The sequence below is a fragment of the Ursus arctos genome, unplaced genomic scaffold, assembly GCF_023065955.2.
Source record: "Ursus arctos isolate Adak ecotype North America unplaced genomic scaffold, UrsArc2.0 scaffold_8, whole genome shotgun sequence".
In the NCBI taxonomy this organism is placed as follows: Eukaryota; Metazoa; Chordata; class Mammalia; order Carnivora; family Ursidae; genus Ursus; species Ursus arctos.
In genome coordinates this window covers 64,156,768-64,181,271 of record NW_026623100.1, presented here as the reverse complement: position 1 = coordinate 64,181,271, position 24,504 = coordinate 64,156,768, and the positions used below count along the sequence as shown (strand labels likewise).

Genomic DNA, 24,504 nt, shown 5'->3' with positions numbered 1-24,504 from the left:
GGGTGGTATCGACATTTGAACAGTATTAAGTCATCAGTGGACACAGGATGTCTTCCCATTTACCCGTGTCTTCTTTAATTTTTTTCAGCAATGTTTTGTAGTTTTGAGTACGATAGTCCCTCTTTTTCTGTGGTTTTGCTTTTCATGGCTTCATTTACCCACGGTCAACTACGGTCCAAAAGCAGGTGATCCTCCTCCTGACACGTCATCAGAAGGTCAGTAGTAGGGGCGCCTGGGTGGCTCAGTCGGTTAAGCGTCTGCCTTCAGCTCAGGTCATGATCCCAGGTCCTGGGATCGTGCCACGCATTGGGCTCCTCGTTCAATGGGAAGCCTGCTTTTCCCTCTCCCTCTGCCTGCTGCTCCCTCCCCCTGCTTGTGCTCTCTCTCTCTTTCTCTGATAAATAAATAAATAAAAAATCTCTTTTTTTTAATGTCTTTTTATTATGTTAGTCACGATGATTCATTAGTTGCGTATAACACCCAGTGCACCGTGCAATACATGCCCTCCTTACTACCCATCACCAGTCTATCTTAAAAAAAAAAAAAGGTTTCTAGTAGCCTGATGCTACCTCATGATGCCTACCTCGTTCATCTCACTTCATGTCATCACGCAGGCATTTTATCATCTCACATCATCACAAGAAGCCTGAGTACGGTATAGTAAGATCTTTTGAGAGAGAGACCACATTCACATAACTTCTATTACAGTATACTGTTACAGTTGTTCCATTTTCTCATTAGTTTTTGTTATTAATCTCTTACAGTGGTTTCTTTATATATTCAACTTTAGTAGGTATATAGGGAAAAACAATATACATAGGGTTTGGTACTATCTGCGGTTCAGGCATCTGCTGGGGCTCTTGGAATGTATTTCCTGTGGATAAGTGGGTTCTACTATATACGGCCCTTGCTCCCTTGGTTAAGTTTATTCCTAAGCATTTTATTCTTTCTAATACTATTGTAAATGGGATGTTTTTATAATTTGCTTTCCAGATTGTTCATTGTTAGTGTATATAGAAAGGCAACTGACTTTTGTATGGTCGTGTATCCTGCAACTTTGCTGAATTTGTTTATTCTGATTGTGTGTGTGTGTGTGTGTGTGTGTGTGTGTGTGTGTGTATGGACTTTTCAGGGTTTTCTACAGGTAAGATCATGTCCTCTGCAAACATATTTTCCCCCTACCTTTTGTATGCCTTTTATTTCATTTTCTTGCCTAATTGCTCTGGTTAGGAGTTCCAGTACTATTTTGAGTAGAAGTGGTGAAAGCAAGCATCCTTGTCTTATTCCTGACCTTAGAGAAAAGGCTAGCAATCTTTCACATTTGGGGTATTTTTTTCCCCCCCAATTCATGCTTTGATTTAAGCCTTTGGCTGAGGAGGCAAACTGAGTACCGTGAGAAAAGTTAAAATAGTACTGAAACGGTGAACTTATTTTTGATCTATAAATTCTTAATGAAAATAGCTTCTGTAAAGGAGTCTGCCCCCAGATTTAAGCCAGAATAAATGGGTGGAGCACCCTCCTGGTTTTAGAAACAGCTGAGGGTCTTAAAACTCAAAGAGGCTTTTTTTCCCCTTTTCAGTCTGTGTAAGGACATAGGTTTGCATTCACACTGTATTTTCTTTCTTTCTTTTTTTTTTTTTTTAAGATTTATTTATTTATTTATTCGACAGAGATAGAGACAGCCGGCGAGAGAGGGAACACAAGCAGGGGGAGTGGGAGAGGAAGAAGCAGGCCCATAGTGGAGGAGCCTGATGTGGGGCTTGATCCCACAACGCCGGGATCACGCCCTGAGCCGAAGGCAGACGCTTAACCGCTGTGCCACCCAGGCGCCCCCACACTGTATTTTCACTCTTACACTGTAGATGTATCTGAATATATGCTGGTTGGTGTTGCGCTGAGGGAACAACAGCTGGGAAGAACAGAGGGAACCAGCATCTGTAGACAGTTTGGGCTCTGTGCTAGTGGCTTTTCGTGGGCTTCTGCCTAGAAAATAATCACAATACTGGTTGCAGGAATAGCTGTTAGACCAGATGCTGTACTTGCCATATTAGTTCTATTACCTGCTGAAACCTCACAATGCTGTATGAGGTATAGATTTTAGCATCCTCATGTGATGGGAGGAATCAGTCAAGGTGAGGGTCCCAAGGTGAGGGTCCGAAGCTGTTACGTGGCAGTGCCAGGGTTTAAAACCGAGTCTCTGATTGCATAGCTCTGCAGCTTTCCCCTACATTTGTTGTCTTTGTTTTGTTTGTTTGATTTTAATTCTGTAACTGTGTCTTAAGCTCCTTTAAATATGGACCTTGACTCATTGTGGCCAGCGCCAGGAAGGTCCTGGTCATATAATAAATTAAGGTACAGTCCTTCATATACGTTTCTTTTGTTGGTTAATTTGAGCTCTCAGATGCTGATTATCACTTCTCTGGCCAGCCCCTCTCTTAGCACCATCTCTTTGGGCTTGATTTTCTTTAAAGGTGAGAGAGGGCTGTGCTGAATTTGAGCCAGCCTTTGTATCATTAACACCCTTTTAGAAGGAGACGAGAGCCATTAATTGATAGACCTGTTCTACCCAGAGTAGAAGCCTTTTAATTGAGAATTAGTGACCCATAAAATATTATTCATTGTTACTATTACTGTATTAGTGCATGGATCATGCTGACATTGGTTAACCCAAACGACTCTACATTAAGCAGTAAGGACGATAATAAGAGCTATTATCATTCATAATGCTATTATTGTAATATAAGTGCTCTGAGAGATATTATCATGCTTAATCCTTATAATAATTCCCTTAGGCAGGTGAGGTAGCTGAGACTCAAGTGCGTTTAGTGACTTGCTCAGGGTTGCCTCGCTAGACCATTCCATCAAAAGCAGGTCTTCCGTGTTTTTCTCCATCCCAGGCTCTGTCCTCTTGGCAGTCTCAAGCTTTTATGTATCTATGTATGTGTGTATTTACCTGTTTTCTCGAAGAAGGCAGGGGCCTCATCTGGCGTCACAGCTGTATCCTCCGTGCCTCACGCAGGTACATAGGAGAAGCACAAGCAGCGTGGAGCTGGGAAACTGAAAGTAGATTTCGTGGTTCCAGGTTCAGGGCTGGATCACAGTTGTCTTTTGGGGTAGAAAAAATAATTAGAGGGCACCAGGGAAACCAGGAAGTGGTTAGCTGTTGCTCCCTTCCCCTGGGCATTCAAGGTGGACACTCCTTGAGAAAAAAACCCCTTTTTATTGAAGTGTGGTATACGTTTAGAAAAGTGCTCCTAAGCATATGTGTACGACTCCGAGGATTTCCAGAAACTGAACGCATGTGTGTCACTGGGACCTAAGAAAACCGGAACATGACCAGCACCTCACCCATCTCCTGGGGCTCTCCCCCTCCCATCACACGCACAGACTAACTGCCATCCTGCCTTCTAAGAGCAGAGGTTGCTCTTGCCTTCTTACAAAAACTTAATGTAAGTGGAATTTGTATCCCACAAAATGGCGTTTTGTGTCTGGCTTCTCTTGTTCGGCATCATGTTGGTGAGATTCTGTGCTGTTGCAGATCTGTTCGTTCTCCTGGCTGAGGAGGGAGGTTCCGTTTTGTGAACAGACCAGTTTCTCTGTTCTGCTGCTGAAGAACATTCAGGTAGCTCTGCGTTTTTGTCTCATGAATAGCACTGCTGTGACTATTCTAGTACGTGTCTTTTGGTGACTGCATATATACGTGTCTGAACCCTCTGGATTTTAAATGAAGAACAGGATAAATAAATATTTAAAAATTATTTCAGTTCTATATTGTAATTAAGTAAGGGAGAAGGCTAGGGAGGGAAGAGAGAAGGGGTAAAGAGAGGTAGAGGGGAGACAGAAGGGCAGTGTGAGGGGGAGATAAAATCAAGGAAGAGGACAAGAATATGAAGAAAGGGTGAAGAGAAGCAAAGGCACGTGTACAGCCGTTGCGAGGGGCTCCTTAATGCAGTGTCCTAAAAACCCTGCCCTATCCCAATCTTGAGGATGGGCTTCCAGGTATTATCACTTCCTGAAATGCACCTCTCTGTACACCCCATCCGCACCTCTCAGAGGCTCTCTGGCCTCCAGTCTACCCATTTACCTCCATCTGTGCAGTGGATTCAGACCTCCAAACAGACAATGTCTGTCGTATATATTTTTTTCTACGAAGGAACGAGCAGTAAATGAACTTAAGTTTTGTAAATAGTATAAAGCTCTTTTTTTCATGGGTTATCTTTGCCCTCAGTACATCTGTGAGGAATGTTTTTATAACATCCCCTTACAAGTTTTTTTAAACACTTGTGGACAATGCAAGTCTCAGAGAGGTAAAGCATCTCATTCAATGTTACTTTGCTGATAAGTGGTGGAGGCCAGGACTAGATCCCAGGACCGGATCCCAGGTCTTCTTTACCAGGTGTTCTGTATTTTTTCAAGAAAGCATTGGCCATCATGTGATTAAGGAACAGATGCCTCATAGTGTGTACCTAGGTATTAGGTTTACCTAGTCCAACTTCTTATTTTCTGGATCTGCCTAAAGACCAGGAATAAATGAGGCCTCTAATCTGGTTTCCATTTGATATTTAGCCCTCCATATGCTATTCTGTGTTGAGGTTTTTTCCTCCCAAATCTTTTTAAAGAAAGTATATTGTATTTTACCAGTCCTGTTCTTATCTCATAGCTCCTCTGGGGGGAATTAAATCTGTTTGAGTTAAACATTTTTTTATTATACTTTTTTTTTTTTTTTTTAAGTAGGCTCCTCACCCAATGTGGGGCTTGAGCTCATGACCCTGAGATCAAGAATCACACGCTGTACTGATTGATCAGGCACACCCTAAAATTTTTTAATATACAAAGTCCTGTATAATGACACTGGGCCTTCTTAACTAAGAAAAAAAAAAAAGCATTGGCCAAGAAAAGATAAGAGTCACTTGTTGATATAGTATTGTATGGAATGGGTTTCTAGCTATCTGTATTTATCTGTATTTATCTTTAGCGATGAACATGAAAAAGCCCCCCAGTTACTGGTTAGAATTCAGATAAAAATTGGTTAGGTGATTGAGACTAAAACTTAAACATCAGGAATAGTTCAGTTTTAGAACTCATTCAGAAAAGGTAGCTATCGGGGCGCCTGGGGGGCGCCTGGGTGGCACAGCGGTTGGGCGTCTGCCTTCGGCTCAGGGCGTGATCCTGGCGTTGCGGAATCGAGCCCCACGTCAGGCTCCTCCGCTGTGAGCCTGCTTCTTCCTCTCCCACTCCCCCTGCTTGTATTCCCTCTCTCGCTGGCTGTCTCTATCCTGTCGAATAAATAAATAAAATCTTTAAAAAAAAAAAAAAAAGAAAAGGTAGGTATCTAAAATAGCAGTATTCTCTATGCTATAGATGGGCTAGATCCCAGATCATTTGACAAAGAGTTTACAGATGTCTGCGAATTAAAGATTGAGGGGAGGGAATACAATTTCATAGTTGGTACTAGGACAGAAATTCAACACATGTATTTACTTTATGGTCTGTCGCTGATTAACTTTGACCTAAATAATCAGACTCTAGGTGTTTTTTTTTTTTTTTACATCATTTAAGTCACTGAAGAGTTGAAAGCTTGGTTGGTGTTGCGAATCTTAACTAAAAGCATGCAATTATTGGCACTGTGGGATAATTTCTTACAGCACATCACCGTGTATTTAACTTTTCCTAAGAGTATTACTCATCCTATTTTAATGTAATAAAAATATCTTTAGGAATTGTTTGTTGGCAGGTTTTTATAAATATATTTATTAAATCCATCTTTATACATGTTTATGTAAGAAATAAAAGAACGTGTAAGTCAGAAGAGGATTCTGGGGACCGAAATAGTTCAAATGGAGAATTGAAAGTACAGGTGTGTTGGCAGAATTGCCAAGATAAGCAGTCTTTAAGCATGAGTGGAGGCCTGGCATTTAAAACTGTGCTCTGCTATCTCTAGACTCTCTCAAAAATGACCACTGATGGCCACGGTTCGTGCCAGCTGTCATGTTGCAAGATCGGGTGACCCTCCAGACTAGCTCATCAAATTAGTTAATACCTTCTTACAAGGAACGAATCCAAGAATATGTTGGAGCTACATCTGGGTGCAGACGAAGTAGTGTTGCAAATTCTGAGCAGTCAGATATAACCTGACGATACATTTTAAGCAGTGAAGTGTGTTGATATCACTGACAATTTAGCAGAGGTAGCAAAAGAACACTTGAATAAATTAGTAGGGTTTGTTACTGTGGTGGGGAAACCACGGTGAATAGGGAGATTGGGGACATCAGAGTAAAGTAGTTTATCTTCCTATCCAAGGGACCTTCAGCATTTAAAGAAACTTTTGAGAAGTTTTCTCTGTCTTTGGTGAAAGATGGTTTTAAAATTTTTCCGATCTGTTATCAACTGATAGTTTTGTAAAATATAGTAGAAATGAATTACTAGAAAAATGAATTAAAAAGATGTGAGATACAAGGCTGGGCTTTTTAATATTTGATTCATCAGACTAAAAACTAGTCTTACATCTTGCTGTAAAAGTTTCTTCCTCTCATTTTCTCTGCTTATCTTATTACGGACTAGTAACAGTTTATAGCACGCTGGTCCATGGAGCCCACTTGGAGTAGCACTGTTCTAGAAAGGTTTCTGCATTCAGACATCCGGGAATTGGCCTTTGTAGAATTCTGTTTGAGATAGAGAGAGTACATTAGTACATTATGGATAAGTAATTCCTAACTACACATTGGATAATCTGAGATACTGCTTTTTTTTTTCCTTTTTAAACAAATATGATAGAGGGTTGTAAGAATGAAGACTTCTCTTAAAATGACTACAATTTTCAGTGAGTTGGGTCAGTGAAAACTGAGAGAGCAGTACTCCTTTGTTTATGTAATCTGCATGTATGCCGAAGAAGCGTGACTCCAGTAGGGAGAATGTTTACAGTACAGTCTTTTCTGGGTAAGATTCTTCCTTTATTCATTGTATGTTTTAAAGCTCAGACAGTGTTTTGCTGTTTGCTTGTTAAAGCAGTATATGGATTTATATTTCTAAGTTGGTGCACATCCTACTCCAGGTCACTGACTTGGTTGGCATTTCAGTTTTCTTCTAATTGGAACTGAGGAAGATTTAGTGTGCTAGGCATATTAAGTCAACTTTTATTACATTGTTTTTGTTAAAATATTATCATTTGCCTTTTCAACTTGGTTTTATGTAGTTCATGGCAGAATTAATTTCTTTTTAAAAATTTTTATTTATTTTAATTTTTAAAGATTTATTTATTTGAGAGAGAGAGAGTGAAAGAGAACATGGGGGAAGGGGCAGCGGGAGAGGAGAGAGAGAATCTCAAACAGACTCCCTGCTGAAGGTAGAGCCCGACTTGGGGCTTGATCTCATGACCCCGAGATCATGACCTGAGCCAAAATCAAAAGTCAGATGCTCAACTGACTGAGCCACCCAGGTGTCCCAGAATTTCTTTCTTTTTAAAAACTTAGTAAAGAGGGGCGCCTGGGTGGCTTGGTCGGTTGGGCATCTGTTTGGCTCAGGTCATGATCCCAGGGTCCTGGGATGGAGCCCTGCGTCGGGCTCTCTGCTCAGTGGAGAGCCTGCTTCTCCCTCTCCCTCTGCCTGCCACTCTGCCTGCTTGTGGTCTCTCTCTCTCTGTCAGATAAATAAATAAAATCTTAAAAGAAAAAAAAAACTTAGTAAAGAAATGGTGTTGGCTTTAGAAGTCATATTATAGCATAATATTGCCTTAATATAGTTGAGAATTATAGGATTTCAGGATTAGAGGTTTTAAACTCTAATGACCACCATGTGCTGAATGAGCCCCTTCTAGACTTCCCTGCCAGGTGACCGTCTTGTCACAGGGAAGCCCCCTGAGGCCCAAGGCTGCTTGCTGGGCTCCAAATGCTGTTAGAAAGGGCTTTCCTATGTTGACTGAAACCCTTTTTTGTGTCACTTATACCCCATGGCACAATATAGAACAAGCTTAATCAGTCTTCCATGCGACAACACTTCAGATAAACGAAGCTAGCTATCATGTGTTGTATTTTTCTCTTCTGCAGTCTGACATGGAGTCTCTGCTTATAACTAGGTGACTTGTGTCCTTTCAGCATCCTTGCTAGCTTCTTCCCAGTAAGATCCAGTTAGTCTCTGTCCTTCTTAAAGTGTAACATCTAGAACTGAATGAGGTGAAAAGAAAGAATAAATAAATAAAAAAGGAGAGGATCTATATGGTTTACTTGGAGAAATGTTAGTAATCAGAAAAGCAGAGAGCAGGCTAATACATAAGTTTCTGGAAAAAAAAGAATAAAGAACATTTCCCATTACATACAAAAAAAAAATATCTAGAATTCCACATATTTTGTAGAAGGTCCTGAGAACAATTTAAATTGAGAGTATCATTTTAAAGAATAAGCTTTATGCCAACTCACTATCACAAAACATTGATCTGCTAAATAGAGAGGAAATAATATGTGATTCATATCTAAAGATGACTTGTGTCCGGCCAGGCCAATGGCACCAGCATGTTATTTCTTCCATAGGAATTAACTCAGAAATCTGTCAGGAATTGTGTGTGTGTGTGTGTGTGTGTGTGTGTGTGTGTGTATATATATATATATATATATATATATATATATATATACATCTCGTCAAGAAGATATTCTTTTAATTGTCCTAGTGACTTTAAAATATAGAATATTTGTAAAGAACTTATTAGGTACTTTCTCATAAAATGTCAGTATTTTAAAATGTATTTTGAATCCCTGAACTATAGTTTTTTGGTTTTTGGCAACGGCCGTGGTTATTTACATGTATAAGAATGAGATTTATTTAGAAGTCTTCATGATTAAATTACATTATTTACCTGACCTGCCACATTTTAAAAGCTCATTTAGTTATAAGAAGGAAATATGGTAGTTTAAAAAATATTAGAGTGAGAGAGTATCACAAGCCCACAAGCCATAAAACAAAAAATCATAAATTCAAATACATTAAAAAAAATCCTGACCAGTAAAAAAGACATAAAAAAGGAAAAGCTATTTCTTATTTGTGTACAGTGTATATGCATATACACCTGTATACATAGTGATTTTCCTTTTATGGGTCAGGAACCCACCCTGGGTTTAAAGAAAATTTTGTTTATGTATCAGCTACGGGCAGAAGACACATGGATCTTAAATCTAGCAAGATATATGCAACAGTTATCTTTTCTGATTTTTTTTCTTTTTCTAAAGATTTTATTTTTAAGTAATCTCCGTACCCAGGGTGGGGCTTGAACTCACGACCCTTAGATCAAGGGTCACATGTTCTAGCAATGGAGCCAGCCAGGCGCCCCGTGTTTTGTTTTTGTTTTTGTTTTTAAGTGTAACACCTACAGCTGAGTGAAGTGTTCAAGAAATAGTTTTGACCAGTGTGGAGTAGAGTACTGTTATCTTCATTTTTCTGGAAGCTACGTTCCTTGAGGTTGTGTTGGATAGTGCTGTGTGTTGCAAACCATTACTAGATTGTGATCCGCTGGTGTGGATCATTTTAAAGGAAAGCATTTTAGTGGGTCTTGATTTGAATTTTAAAAAATATGAAATAAAACTGAATTGAACAAAAAGTATCTGTGCATTTCATAATAGTGAGTATCTACTGTGTGCCAGGCACTGTTCTAAATACTCTGTACGTACCAGGTCAGTGGATCCTCATAACGCCATGGAGTGGGGCTGTCATCCCATTTCACAGATGAGGAAAGCAAGGAAGAGACAAATTACTTAACGTGCACAAGGCTGGAAAATTCATAGTGTGTAATGATAGTGTGTCAAGCAGCAATCTAAGAAAAAAATCCTTCCCAAGCCATCAAAACCCCCCAAATACATGGATGCACATTTATCCCATTACCCTGCAGTTCCAGATATGCTCACATAGCAGATGGTCTTTTTGTAATCACTTAAGTAGAAGAGATCAAGGATTTAAAAAACTTTCCTTGGGGCACCTGGGTGGCTCAGTCGGACTTCAGCTCAGGTCATGGTCCCGGGGTCCTGGGATCGAGCCCTGAGATAGGTTCCCTGCTCAGCGGGGAGTCTGCTTCTCCTTCACCTGCACCCCCACCCCCCAATTGTCCTCTCTCTGCTCTCTCTCTCTCTAATAGGTAAAATCTTTTAAACAAAATAAAGAAAAAACCCTTTTCTTCCATCTTTAGAAGGCACCTCTTACCAACAGGGAGGAGAATCCTGTAATGGCACTTCAGAATCTATTAATTCCCCTCTTTCCTTCTTTTCCATTCTTCCACTCTCTTTTTCCATTTCCCCTTCCACCTTCTCTGTTTCCATACCGCTCATTCTTCTGTTTTTTTTTTTTCTTCTTCTCCCTGTTCTTCCCCCCACCTCTACCAGTTTTCCATCTGTTCTTTTCTGTGCCCTACCCTGTACTGTTCATATTCACTCAAGTATATTTTTCATACGGAAAGCATATACCGAGCACTTAGTGTGAGGCACTGTGGAGATGCAAATATAAAGGAAGCAAACATTAGGAAAGCCAGTAAGGGAACGATGACAGGTCTGCCAGTTATTTCTCTTGAAAATCTGAGCTCCATGCCAAGCTGCTTTCCAGTCCTTCCTGTGAGGAGCAGGAATTGAGATTAGGATTTAGATACATAATATACAAATGGTATAAAATCTAAATCCCCCAGAATTCAGAGAATTGGGAATACATCCATTTAGGACATGTTTTGGGTCAAGGAAAGAAAATGATGACCTAAAAAATTTACAGGAATATTTTTACTGAACAAATTAAAGAGTTTAGTATAAAAATTACTTTTTATAAAATTATATTGCACATTAAATGTATAAAGATAGTATTAAGTTGGCTTTCTCCCTGGGGATTTCGTTCTTTTTTTTTTTTTTTTTAAGATTTTATTTATTTATTTATTAGAGAGAGAGCAAGAGAGCGAGCATGAGCATACATGAACATAGGGAGGGGCAGAGGGAGAGGGAGAACCAGACCCCCGCTGAGCTGGGAGCCCCAGATGGGGCTCGATCCCAGGACTCGGGGATTATGACCTGAGCCAAAGGCAGCCGCTTAACTGACTGAGCCACCCAGGCACCCCCCTGGGGATTTCTTATAATATTTATTAAAAGAAGAATGACCAGCATTCCCACAGTTGAATCAGTCCAGGATATTTATGTAATTTGTTTTGACTTTGACATGACCTTGGAGTGTGCTTGTCATTTCCAGCTCCACTCGTTCACCTGCACTGTTTCTGTGGCAGGTATCAGGTGCCTCTTCTGTGCCGGCAGGTGGGCTGCTGGGCACTAAGGGACCCAAGTTTTAATAGGCTGTTTCATTACAGAGCTTTCAATCTAGTTGAGTTTCTGTCTCCTTGGTTTTGTCCTTATTTAAGGACAATGGTAAGTAAATATTTTCCTTCCCCTACCTAGCTTGACCGGATCCGATGCATTCTTAGAGGCCAGTTGTGTTCCAGTGAACCTTCCTTGATTACCCCAGCTGAAAGTGGTTTCTCTGCTCTGGCAACTTCAATTGTGCTTATATTCTTTAACCACTAATTTGGCAATTAATCATGTTAATTGCTTTGCGACTTGTATCTATTGTTGTCTTGAATTGTTATTTAAATTGTGCTTACTTTCACGGGTTTGATTTTTGTCTTCTGATTTACAGTTCAAGGTTCTAGAGAATAGACACTCCTTTCTGTACTCTTGTAGAATGATCTCTAAGCTTTTTTGATTATGCATCTCAAATAATTTGTGTATAAACCGTCAATGCATGCATACTTATTTAATTACGAAATATATTTATGTATTATAAAACATATATAACATATAAATGAAAAAGAATGATATAAGAGGAAATAAGCAATATTGAAAATAATTTATATTATGTTTAATATGGTATTTTCACCTGTCATATCTGAAAAAGAAATCTGCAAAAATATATAGATACTAATGAAAGACAGGCAACTTGGCTGTATACACTATGCCATAAGACCAGTTGTTAATCCGACTTGGTAGTGTTGGTTTGATTTTAGCCACCCTCATGGTGTGATATGGTGCCTTATTGTAGATTAAAATTGCATTTCTCTTGTGACTAATTAGGTTAAGCACTTTTTCATGTATATTGGCCATTTGGATCCCTTTTTATGAAGTATTCTTTCAGGTCTACTAACTTGTCTTTTTCTTATCAATTTATAGGAGTTCTTTAGATATTTTAATATCAATTTTATAAATATCTTCTCTCTGTGGTTTGTTTTTTCACTCTAATTTTTTTTATGAATAGAAAATCTAATAATAGTATAATCCAGTTAACTCATCTTTCCCTTCATAGTAGTACTTCTTGGGAATTTTTGTTCACCCCAGGTTCTTGAAGGTGTTCTTCCGTTTACCTAATTAACCTTCCCCCCATTGTCTTCTAAAAATGCTTTTCCCATTCAGAGCTTCAGTTCACTTGGACTTGATTCTTGTGAATGGTCTGAGGTAGGGATCAAGTTTCATATTTTTCCCTATGTCTGGCTGACTCAGCACCATTTATTGAAAACAGTTTCCTTTCCTTTCTGTACAGAGATGCCTTTATCATAAATTAAGTGTCCAGATATATGAGGACCTGTCTCTGGACTCTATTCAGTCTTTGTCTATCTTTGTGTATCAGTATCAATATTTTAGTCATGAAGATTTATAATAATTTTTGATATCCAGTAGAGCAAGTTCTCCTATTTAGTTTTTTTCCTTATTGCAGTAAAATATGTGTAAAATTTATCATTTTAAACATTTTTAAGTGTACAGTTCATAACATTAAGTACATTCACGTTCTTGTGCAACCATCATCACTATCTATTTCCAGAACTTTTTCCTCTGATAAAATTGAAACTGTGTACCTATTAAATACTGTCTGTTGCACCCTCCCTCAGCTCTTGGCAACTACCATTCTACTTTCTATCTCTTTGAATTTGATAACTCCCAAGTACCTCATATGAACAGAATCATACAGTATTTGTCCTTTTGTGACTGGCTTACTGCACTTAGCCTAATATCTTCAAGGTTTTTCCGTGTTGTAGCACGTGTCGAAATTTCTTTCCTTTTTAAGTCTATTAAAGAATATTCTATTACACATATATGTCACATTTTGTTTATCCATTCATTAGTCTTGATGGACACTTGGGTTGCTTCCAGTTTTTGGCTATTGTGTATAATCCTGTCACGTGTTTCTTCTTCAAGAGAATCTGTCTATTCTTGGTTCTTGACATTCTATTTAAATTTTAAAATCTGCCTCTCAGGTTCCAGATCAATTAAGGGGAACTGACATCTTTTCCTTATGTGTCTTTTAATCTACGAACATACCTGTATTCGTTTATTTGTTTTCTTTTTCTTTTAGTAGAAGCTTTCTACATAGAGAGCTTGCACATCCTTTGTGACATTCCTGTATATTTGATAGTTTGATGTTATTTTTGATGGCATCTTTCTAAAAGTTTTTATTTTTTACCTGATTGTTGATGGCGTGTAGATACACGTATACAGTCGACGGTTGATTTTTGTGTATGTCCTTTGTCTAGCAACTTTGCTAAGCTCACATATTTCCAATAATGCCTGTGAAGATGAAAGTTTTTCATGTGCACAGTCATCTTACCTACACATAAGTATAGTTTTATTTCTTCTTCTCCAGTATTGATACCCTTATGTTCCCATGCTGCTCTGCACTTGCTAGGACTTCTGTACAATGTTGAAAAAAAATGGTAAGAGTGGGTAACATCTCGTTCTCTGTCTCAAAGGGAAAATTTAACATTTTTTATTAGATGTGATATTATTGTAGGTTTTCTTATAGATGGCTCTTATTATATTAAGGAAGTTCCTTTTTGATCCTTATTTGCAAGGAGTCTTTAAAATCATGAATGGATATTTAATTTTATCAAACGTTTATCCTGCACTAATTGAGATAATCCTATTAATTTTCTCTTTATTCTGCTAGCAGAGTGAATTAAGTGCACATATTAGAAAAGAAGAAAGGTTGAATATTAATGAGCGAAGCATCCATCTCAAAATATTAAGATTTCCCCCTCCTAGTTAACTGTTAAAAATAGTTTTTGAGCCCCTCATTCCTACTGGAACCATGCTGTAATTTAAACCACGTTTTTGTTATAGGAATACCTACTGACACTTAAAAGTATTCCCTACTTTAGAGTTGAAGTCTGTCATTATAAATGGGGATACAGCATATAAACTGGGAATAACAGTTGATGCCACATGAACTGGCAAACACATTTTTTTGGAATATTTTAATTTTATAATTTTTAAAACATTCTGAGTTGACTCACATATTTTGGTAATGGCATTTTGGAATCCTATGCTAAGAATTGAATCCATCACTTTCTAGTAGGGCCTAGAAATAGATTTCAGGCTTTAGAGATGTAGAGGATGTGTTTGGTGTATCGGGAACATCATATGTCATCAAGCAAGGAGTGCCGTTCTTCTGAATGATGTAAAAAAATCTCTCTCAGTGCAGTTTTTTTTTTTTTTTTTTTTTTTTGGCCTTCTTTTACCTGTTTTAATTCATGGTTCCCCTTGTAGAAAGGCTCAGCTTGAGCTGGCAGGTTTCGATGGGCCATAATTCCCTTCTGAGTCTGAGGGTGTAAGATCCTGTGAATCAGAAGGTGATGTCTTTGCAGATCAAATGCCTATTTTGCAGATGCTTTGGTAGCTGTCGAGGTAGTCTGCGGCACTCTGAGCTGCTTTGCTGCTGCCTTTCAGCCTAGAAGCTATGATAATTTTGAAACTACTTTGGTCTGAGTGGAATCAGAGGAAAGAAATTCTATTAAAATGAAATGGTGGTGAATAGGAGCTAACAAGAATCCACTCTAATGTCTGTGACCTCACATTCATGTAGCAGCCAGTTACTGGTCTTTGAGCCGATCTTGTTTCACAGTTACCTGTGATTTTAGGTTGCCAAAGCTGAGGACTTCCTTCTCAGCTGCTGGTGAATATTGTTGGTTAAGCACAAACGTCATTGTCAAGAAAACAGGAAGCTCTGTAGGAGAACGGGCCAAATGGTAAATTAATAGCGTAAAGGAAACTGACGTAGACTCAGGGAAGGAACCCTGGACTCATCTGCTTTGTTCTTTTCAGATGGCTCAGAGAGGAGAAATGGTTTCCATCATTCTTTTTTCCAGAAAGCGTATCCAATAATAGGTTTACTATTACATTAGAAAGCATGTATTTTGCTTTAATTTTGCATTCTCTTCAAAATGCTAATGTCTTAAAGGTTGCAGAATACCTTTGAATAACTTTGTTAATTCAGAATAATTCTTGGCTGTCACTAAACTCCTTATAAACTGTAGTGAAATTGTCAGCTTTTCCTGTTTATAGCGATTCCTTAATAATTTGAGTCAGATCTCAGGAACTATGAACCAGTAATAATTTAAAGATGATTCAAATCCACACTTACTTTCACTGTTTGTTTAAAGGGTTTGCTAAATAAACCAGTAGTGTTAACATTGCAGAGCCTATTTAATCGAATTAGGAGCACCTTGTTTCTGCTTTTGCGTCATTGATTTACATGTATATAGTTCTAAAACTTAGATAAATCATTTTCATTTCACTAAAGCTCGCATGGTAGGACACTCTTTTTGGCAATATTTTGTCAGCTTTCACTTTGAATTATTTTAGGTACTTAATAAAGTGGCATTTATTGACAAATTTATAATTCACATTTTTTTACTCATCCTGATGGTTTCCCCTTTAATTATTGAGAGATGATTTAGAGTGGTGTTTAAGAAAATGGGCCCTGGATCAGACATCCTGGGTTTGGATCCGAACTCTGTCACTAACTAGTAAGATACCGTGCCTCAGTTTCCTCATCTGTAAAGTGAGGGTAGTAATAGCATCTATCTCTGAAGGTTGCTGGGCGGTTTAAATAGTTCAATCTAATTAAAGAATTTAGGCTGGTACCTGCCACATAGCAAATGCTCAACATAACATGTTAGTGTGTGTTATTATTTATCGTGGAAATAGAGTAATTTTAGGAAGTGACTGTAAATATCAATTCTTGGTCACAAGTACAGCTCTTCATAGGGAGGACCTCTTACAAATAATCACACTTTTATCTCAGAGGTGAGGATAAGAGTGTCTTTCCAGGTCCAGTTAAATCATCAGTTTCTGTCATGAAAAGAGTGTAAGACTGGGAGTCAAAGTTTATGCCTTTGTTTGGCAAACTTTAATCTCCGTCGTCGTTGGAGTACCCACGTCCCCAACACCAGGGCTAGGTGCTGGAGATTTACAGATAACTGAAAGATGCCTAGGTCAGGGAGACTGAGATATGGCCGGAGTGCCCTGCAAGTGGTTTCCAGTCCCAGCGCTCTCACTGAGCACCTGTGAGACCCCTGGCCTTCACTGTCATCGTCTGTAAAATGACAGTGTCTGAGTTTAGTTTATGATGTTAATGTCATCAGTGCTGGATGCTTCGTACTGTGCTGGATGCTACACTAGGACATTAAAGTCTAAAACAGTTTTGGTACCAAGAATCTTTCTTTTTTTAAAAAAGATTTTATTTGTTTTTTGAGAGAGAGAGAGAGAGAGACAGAGCATGGGGTGGGGTGTAGGGGCAGAGGGAGAGGGAGAGGGACAAACAGACTGCCCACTGAGCACGGAGCCTGGTGCAGGACTCGATCCCAGGACCCTGAGATTGTGACCTGAGCTGAAGGCAGACACTTCACTGACTGAGCCACCCAGGCGCCCAGCACCAAGAATCTTAAGACCCGGTGGGGAAGACAAATCACATTTGGAAAATAGATAAACAGTAATCTTGGGAGTCATATGATTAGATGGAAGATAAGAGATGGTAGGGACAAGAGTATGTGGCGACTGTTACGCTTAGCATTTTATTGTATCTGTGGTTGGCTGGCTCTAATTTCTGTAATAAAGCACCACAGTAAACTGCCTGTTCTGATGTTATCAGGAATTCCCACTTGATAATTCCCACTTGCATAATCTGCAGAATGTGGTAGTTTAACCCCCTTTGTTCTCTCATGTGTTAAACTTTAAAATGGTGCATTCCCAGTGTATGTGTTAAACTTTAAAATGGTGCATTCCCAGTAAAAGATATATTTTTAGAGCATAGTTCTTCATGCAAAAACAACATTGAGATACCACCTTAACGCCAGTTAGAATGGTAAAAATTGACAAGGCAGGAAACAACAAATGTTGGAGAGGATGTAGAGAAAGGGGATCCCTCTTACACTGTTGGTGGGAATGCAAGTTGGTACAGCCACTTTGGAAAACAGTGTGGAGGTCCCTTAAAAAGTTAAAAATTGAGCTACCCTGTGATCCAGCAATTGCACTACTGGGTATTTACCCCAAAGATACAGACGTAGTGAAGAGAAGGGCCGTATGCACCCCAATGTTCATAGCAGCATTGTCCACAATAGCTAAATCGTGGAAGGAGCCGAGATGCCCTTCAACAGATGACTGGATTAAGAAGATGTGGTCCATATATACAATGGAATATTACTCAGCCATCAGAAAGAATGATTACCCAACATTTGCAGCAATCTAGATGGGACTGGAGGAGATAATGCTAAGCGAAATAAGTCAGGCAGAGAAAGACATTTATCATATGGTTTCACTCATTTATGGAACGTAAGAAGTAGGAAGATCGGTAGGAGAAGAAAGGGAAGAATGAAGGGGGGGTAAATGGAAGGGGGAATGAACCATGAGAGACTATGGACTCTGGGAAACAAACTGAGGGCTTCGCGGGGGGTGGGGAGTGGGATAGGCTGGTGATGGGTATTAGGGAGGGCACGTATTGCATGGTGCACTGGGTGTTATACGCAAGTAATGAATCATGGAACTTTACATCAAAAACTAGGAATGTACTGTATGGTGACTAACATAATATAATAAAAAAATTATTATTAACCCCCCCCCAATATAATGCCGAGATTTTTTTGTTCATCACTGCTGTATTCTGTGTACCTAGCACAGTGCCTGACAAGTGGTAAGCACTTGGGAAATTTAGTGGAGGGACAAATTTGAGGTTACATTTTGATTGTCAGCAGTTTTTGAACATTTAAAATTATCTTCTTATTCAAAGATACTCATTTTGGAATATTGGATTTTAAATCTTAGATCTAGCTGTGTTAGGACAAGTTGCCATTATACAAATACAATTTTAATGAAGCCAGCGGCCTGTTATTTAGTAGCTTTTTCATACTTATATAAGGAAATGGTTTTCTAGATGAGTGAACTTCTCCACTATATTAGTTATCTGTTAATGATGTCTGATTGCCATATCCTGGGACACCCTCCACCAGAACTGCTCAGTCAGGCTATCCCGAACTCCGACACAATGGAACCGTGAGGGTTGATGAAGTTCAGCAGTGTGAAGTTTTGTGATGTCACAATATAAAGACTTCCCTATGTATTTTACTTGAAGACTTCATCAGTAGATTACCCTTGCAGTTTTTCCTTCTCAAAAGAGAGTGAAGCTCTTTAGAGGGAAAAGAGAAAGGATAAGTCAAGCCATCTAGTCAAATATAAAAAGGATCTACTTAATTTTAAAATATTTACGTAATTTTTAAGTAGTCCATGATCATCATAAAAATCAAAACAATGCAGAAAGGTAATCAAAGGAAGTTGTAAAAATTACCCAAAATCCTGTCACATTTTGGTGACTCTCCTTCTGAAATCTGTTTATGTGCATAGACAGACACACACATAGATCTGTCTTTTCCATACCTGGAAATCATACTATTTGTGTGCGTTCTTCGATCTTTTTTGACCCATGCCCTTTTTTGAGTAGCAGAGAAACCAATACTGTCCTTGAATGTGATTTGAAATTTCACAGTAAATTAAATACATGACCAAAACCAATCTTAGAGGTAATTTTAAAGAAGGGGAAACATTTTTAGTTTAATCTTAAAAAAACCTTTAGGTAACATGACATTGGCTTATTTCCCATAAAGCTGTTTATCCTGGGGAATATGGAAGATGGAGCATAATAGATATTTTAAATATTCATTCAACATTTCATGAGAGAAGCTGAGTGCTGTTTAGGAGGGAGAGACCTGCGAATGGCAGCTTCGTCTTTCCCCTGTCCCCTTAGCAAAACAGAAACCTGCAGTTGACTGGAGGTTAGCCATTTTAACTTGGGAATGCTCTTTGGGGAGTATGACTCCTGCCCTTGTCCCCAGATCAAGTAAGTGGTCTTTTCATCAGTATACAGCATTCGCCGTAAGGTGAGTTTTGGCAAATTTTTCTTGTGTCTTTTCCGTGATGTTTTCACGGTCCTTATGGATTGGCTGGCCCACCCGTTACTCTGGCTCTGTTTCCGCGTTCGATTTGGCTGTTGTCTCACGCTGAATACTCTTGATTGCTCTTCTTCCTACACTTGCTCCCCCCCGCGCCGAGTCGTCCCCAGTGAGTAAACCCGCATCTCTCCATTGGCACTGCTGCTCCCCTAGTCCAAGTATCCATCATCTTTCTTTTCTGAAACGGACTCCTTTTGGTTCCTGTTGGACATCTTTACAGTCTCTTTTTCCCATACAGTAGACACGGTGAGCTCGTAAAAAGCATAGAATCAGATAATATTACTCTTCTTAAAACCCTCCTTTGTACTTGGAATAAAATCTGAATTAATTGCCACCACCTACAAGGCTCTGCGAGATCTGTCCCTTGCTTACCCCTTGTCCTGACTTTTGCTGTTCTCTCCCTCGTTCACTCTGCTCTAGCTGTGTCGCCCAGACACACCAAGATTTCTTCCCCCAGATACATCAGACTTGTTCCTGCCTTCACGCCTTTGCACCAGCTGGTTCCTCTGCCTGGAGTGCTCTGCCCCAGAACTCGCCCTGGGAGGCCCCGTGGTGATAGTTAGGCAAGTTTCGGATTTCATCTCCTCCAGGGAGGTCTGCCCCAGTCTTCCTGGGCGATGCGCTCCTGTTCTGCTGTAACACTGTTCTGTTTTCTTCACAACATTTAGCAATCTCGAACCATTTTTATGTCTTCATCTCTTGTTTATTGCTTCTTTTTCCCTTGTCAGAATTTAAGTTCCATGGGACGGTAGGTCTTGTCTGTCTTGTCCACACTGTATTCCTAACAGAACGATGCTCAGTAAATCTTTATACCTAAGTGGAAAAAAAAAAACCAGCAAATTACTTAGATGGAGAAATGTACTTTTTTAACACCCTAGGGTGGCTGGAACCAGCTGTTCATGTACGAAGGGAGGAAGATGAAGGGGCAGAGCATAAAGCACTTTTTAGTCCTAGTTAAAGCATAAAGTAAATAATACAGCATGTGGCCAAGCAGTGAATGTGACAACTGATTGCACATTGAAGAAGGACAAGTTAATTCAAACAAACTAGAATCAGATTAATCCTGAGTATTTCCTGTAATATTAATAACGTCAGTTGCTAAGCTATATAAGATAGGTAGATAATTTGATCTTCATGCCCAAAAGAGATGCTTGATTGTGGATGGTGTTATTTTTTATTAGGAAAAATTTTAAAACATTATTCTTTGAATATATATGAGAAAAAATTCTCAGTATTGCTTGTAGGTCATTTCTGTCATTAGATCATACTTTATATTTTATAATGCTTTAATTTATGTGTTTTCCATAAGTGTTTTCAAATAACTGCCATGCTGTGGTCTAGGAAAGATTATACTATAAGGGAAATACTTTAGTACCTTTAATAAAATGTGCCCCAAAGAATTTTTTATATTGAACAGTAAAGGAGAATGAATGTGTTCTTTTAAAACCTATGAGAAATTGAAATAGGTTACTATATGATTACTAGTGCAACTTTGTTGTTTAGTTTGTAAACTGGTGTTTTTTTATTGTCCCCTAAAGATAAGAGGAGTAATCAACCTAGTGATTTTTGTTAAATAAATACATCTGAGTTAAACTTTCCATCTGGTTCTTTTCTCTTTCACATTCAGATAGTTTCGGGAAAAGTAATGGCATATCTAATATGAGATCTCAGTTATTATTTTAGAGTCAACATTTTTTTTCTGAGAGAGTGCTCGCATGTGTGTGCAGGTGCGTGAGTGGGGAGAGGGGAAGAGGCAGAGGGAGGGGGAGAGAGGTAATCGCAGGCAGAGCCTGCACTGAGCACGGAGCCCCATGCCAGCTGGATCTCAGAACCCTGAGATCAAGACCTGAGCCAAAATCGAGAGTCAGACACTCAACCAACTGACCCACCAAGGCATCCCTTAGATTCAACATTTCTTAAATTTATTTTCAAATGATTATTGCCTTCAAAGTGGCCACCTAGGGAAGTGGTACATTTATTCTAACAATGCTTCCATTCATTAAAATACCCTTTTCAGAGATGCCTCATAGTCAGTATTGGAATTGTGAAAGAAATTTAGCACATTTTGCTTTACTTTATAATCAAAAAAAATCTCATTTTTAAAAACTAAATGAAGACTTATAATTTCCTCTATTGACTTCATATTAATATTATATTAATTTATGAAGCCAATACTGCTGTTATGCAGTTGAAGTTATGACTTGTGAGATCATGAAAGAGATCTTGTAAAGTAAATCTGCGTGAAGAACAAAGAACATTGTATAACTTTGTGAAGTAGCAGATTGAAAAGAAACCAAACCCAGACCCGAGTGACTAATTCACTCTCCTTCTATATTTGCATTTTATCTGAAACTGAGGGCCGTGCCTTGTGCTCTGCTGTAGATGGAAGTCATGGGGTGCTAAATCCAGAGGAAACACCTTACCTTGGAGAGAGAAAAGATCTGGTATCAGAAAAAAGTGGACTCTTTTTAGTATGAGTGAAAGTTCAGGGTCTATATTTAAAATCTGTCCATAAAACTACTCCTCTTTTATAGTTCCTGACATCAAAGACTGCAGACCTGTTTTGGACGATACACCTATATTAGAAGCCAAGATACACTTACTGGAGAGAAGTAGTTGAAGCTTTGTTGGTGTTTGTCCTTAGAAAGCAGATAAGTTTTATTGTGAAATAAATGGATTATTTGTTTTAGGGCAAGTCTTACTGTCTTGGCTTCTGTGACCATCAAGGGCTTTTATCTTCTTTATAAGCCAGTGTTTTAATCTCTTATCTATAAAGATCACTTTTTATTTACTTTATTAAATGTCATAAATATGTGGGCTTTAAAAAAAAATCTTTTCTCTCTTTAAAGCTGCACATCATTGACTCCTGGACCCAACTGTGACCGATTTAAACTGCACATACCATATGCTGGAGAGACATTAAAATGTAAGTAAACGACGACTTTTATTGAAAGTGTAGATTACAGTGCTAGTTATCAGACTCTGTGTTTCCGTTTTTATTTCCGGCCATTACGTGTTATCACTAGATTTACCACTTTTTTAAAAGTTTGTCTTTCATTCCTAGTTCTATTCAAAGTAAGGCACTTGGCAGGGAATTAGCCGTGGTCAAATAGGCATACACCGAAATTCTTAATTTTTAGGCCTACGAGGTAATTCTTGTGTTTTTTTTCTCTATTGGCAGATCTTAGGTAATACCCCAACAGAGAGGGTCCACCGCTTTAAAATACCTGGCTATTTAGAAACAACATTTAGGTAGGAATGGCTGTTGTGCACCCCTACTGCTAACTCCCTTCTGGAGCCATTGTTGCCAAGAACCGTTGTTGCTGATGTACTTGTGATTCCCACCTGAGCGTGAGTCCTACCCCAGAGACTCTCGGCGTAGTTTAGGAATGTCAACAGGTTTCCTCTTTTATAGCGAGGGTCAGAAATGCAAATGGCTACCACAGCTGGACTGGTAACAGAAATGAGGGGAGCAGGCTAGGTGTGGCAAATTGGGGCACACCTCCCCTCCTCGAGGGGACTGCCTCTGTTGATTTATTGAGAAAAGGTAGAAATCCACATCAGTTTTGGATGCTGGCTACTTTTTCAAAAATTAAAAACACAGTGTGGGCCAACATGATGCAGGTCCAGCCAAATGTGTGTGGGGTGTGGCTGGAGCTATTGGACCACTGGTTTGTGACCTTGATGAAGAGCAGGCAAGACCTACCATCAGATTCAGTCCACCATCTACACCACCTGCCTAGGTGGTATCAGCTCTTCTCCGCTGTTACGACCAGTGCTGACGCTGTAGCCCAGTGTGGAAGTAATGGCGGCTTTGGTCAGTTAGTATCGATCTCACCAGGAATTTTCTCTCTTGAACCTATTCTTGTGGTAAACAGAGTGTTGAAGTCTTTCCGTTCTTTTTTTTTTTTTTTTTAAAGATTTTATTTATTTATTTGACAGAGAGAGAGACAGCGAGAGAGGGAACACAAACGGGCAAGTGGGAGAGGGAGAAGCAGGCTTCCTGCCGAGCAGGGAGCCTGATGCGGGGCTCGATCCCAGGACCCTGGGATCACGACCTGAGCCGAAGGCAGATGCTTAACGACTGAGCCACCCAGGCGCCCCATGAAGTCTTTCCATTCTTAAAAAGAGGAATAAAGAACTAAATGTTAAAGGTGGGGCAGATGAGTAAATAGTGCCTTTCAGACTGTGGACTATGTGTTTTACAATTATAGGTTACCAGGGGCCACGTCTTAGTATTCCGTAGAATCACAAATGCAGCATTACGTAAACAATGTAGGACGTGCTAACTTATGAACCTGGCATTATTAGATCATTCTCTTGAAACTGTTAAAATACATAAGAATTTTACCTGCCTGAGGTAGTAGGACATTCTAGATTGTGACTGTTTTTGAAAAGATTATTAACTAAGTGTAAAAGAAATGATCAAAGTAAATCATTCACATGGTTAAAAATATAAAGTTCAGTAATTTTTTACACATGAAAACAGTAATCTTCTATTACGTTTCTTCCTAAGTCTAGTCCTGTTTCCCAAGGGAACCACTTAAATTTTGTTGTTGTTGTTGTTGTTGTTTCAGTACGTAGTTCTTCTGGGGATGATTGCTGTATGTCTAAATAATGTTTAGGCCTCTGTTTCTTGACTTACCAATTTTAGATATTGTTATCTTTTGACTTCCTGCTCTGATACATGAGGCATCAGCCTGTTTTCACCACGCTCTTTATCTTTCTCTTTCCTCCCCTTTAATGTAGTTATCATCACCACTGTTGGTTCCTGTGTTGGTTCCCCTGGAGCTTTAACATTTTTTCCTTTTTTAAAAGATCATTTTGAGCATTGTATGGTATAGTTAAGTGAACAAGCCCTAGAATGTTCTTAGTAAGTGCCTGGCACACAGTTAGCACTGTTGTTACGTAAGCACAATCTCTGGGTTAGTACATTTTTATTTAGTTTCCCATGAACCAGAGAGAGTGTCTTTTGGCTCCCTACTTTGTGAGACAAAGATGTTAGCTCCCGCCCTTCCCTCCATCCCTCTTCTTTCACCTTCCAACTCCTGTGTTATTTTCCTTTCCTAGTAACTTATAGTCTGTTCTAAAGCTAGAGTTAGTTATCTTCTGTGCTTTGTTTATAACTTGCTTGAATGAATGATCTGTAGGCCTGCTCTGATATCGTTATCACTGTGGGGTTTGCCTGTTTTATTCTCTTGGGTTCAGTCTTGTTTTGTAGAGTCTGTGTATTG

The 24,504-nt window shown here is 39.1% G+C and overlaps 1 protein-coding gene across 1 annotated transcript in view; it reads left to right on the top strand.

The window, feature by feature from the left end:
• The window catches only part of BABAM2 (BRISC and BRCA1 A complex member 2), a 396,696-nt gene that overhangs the window by 16,926 nt on the left and 355,266 nt on the right, over positions 1-24,504 (top strand). The window contains exon 3 of the mRNA XM_026521231.4: positions 22,120-22,196. Within this exon, the coding sequence (XP_026377016.1) occupies positions 22,120-22,196 (77 nt within the window). The remainder of the gene's footprint in view (positions 1-22,119; positions 22,197-24,504) is intronic.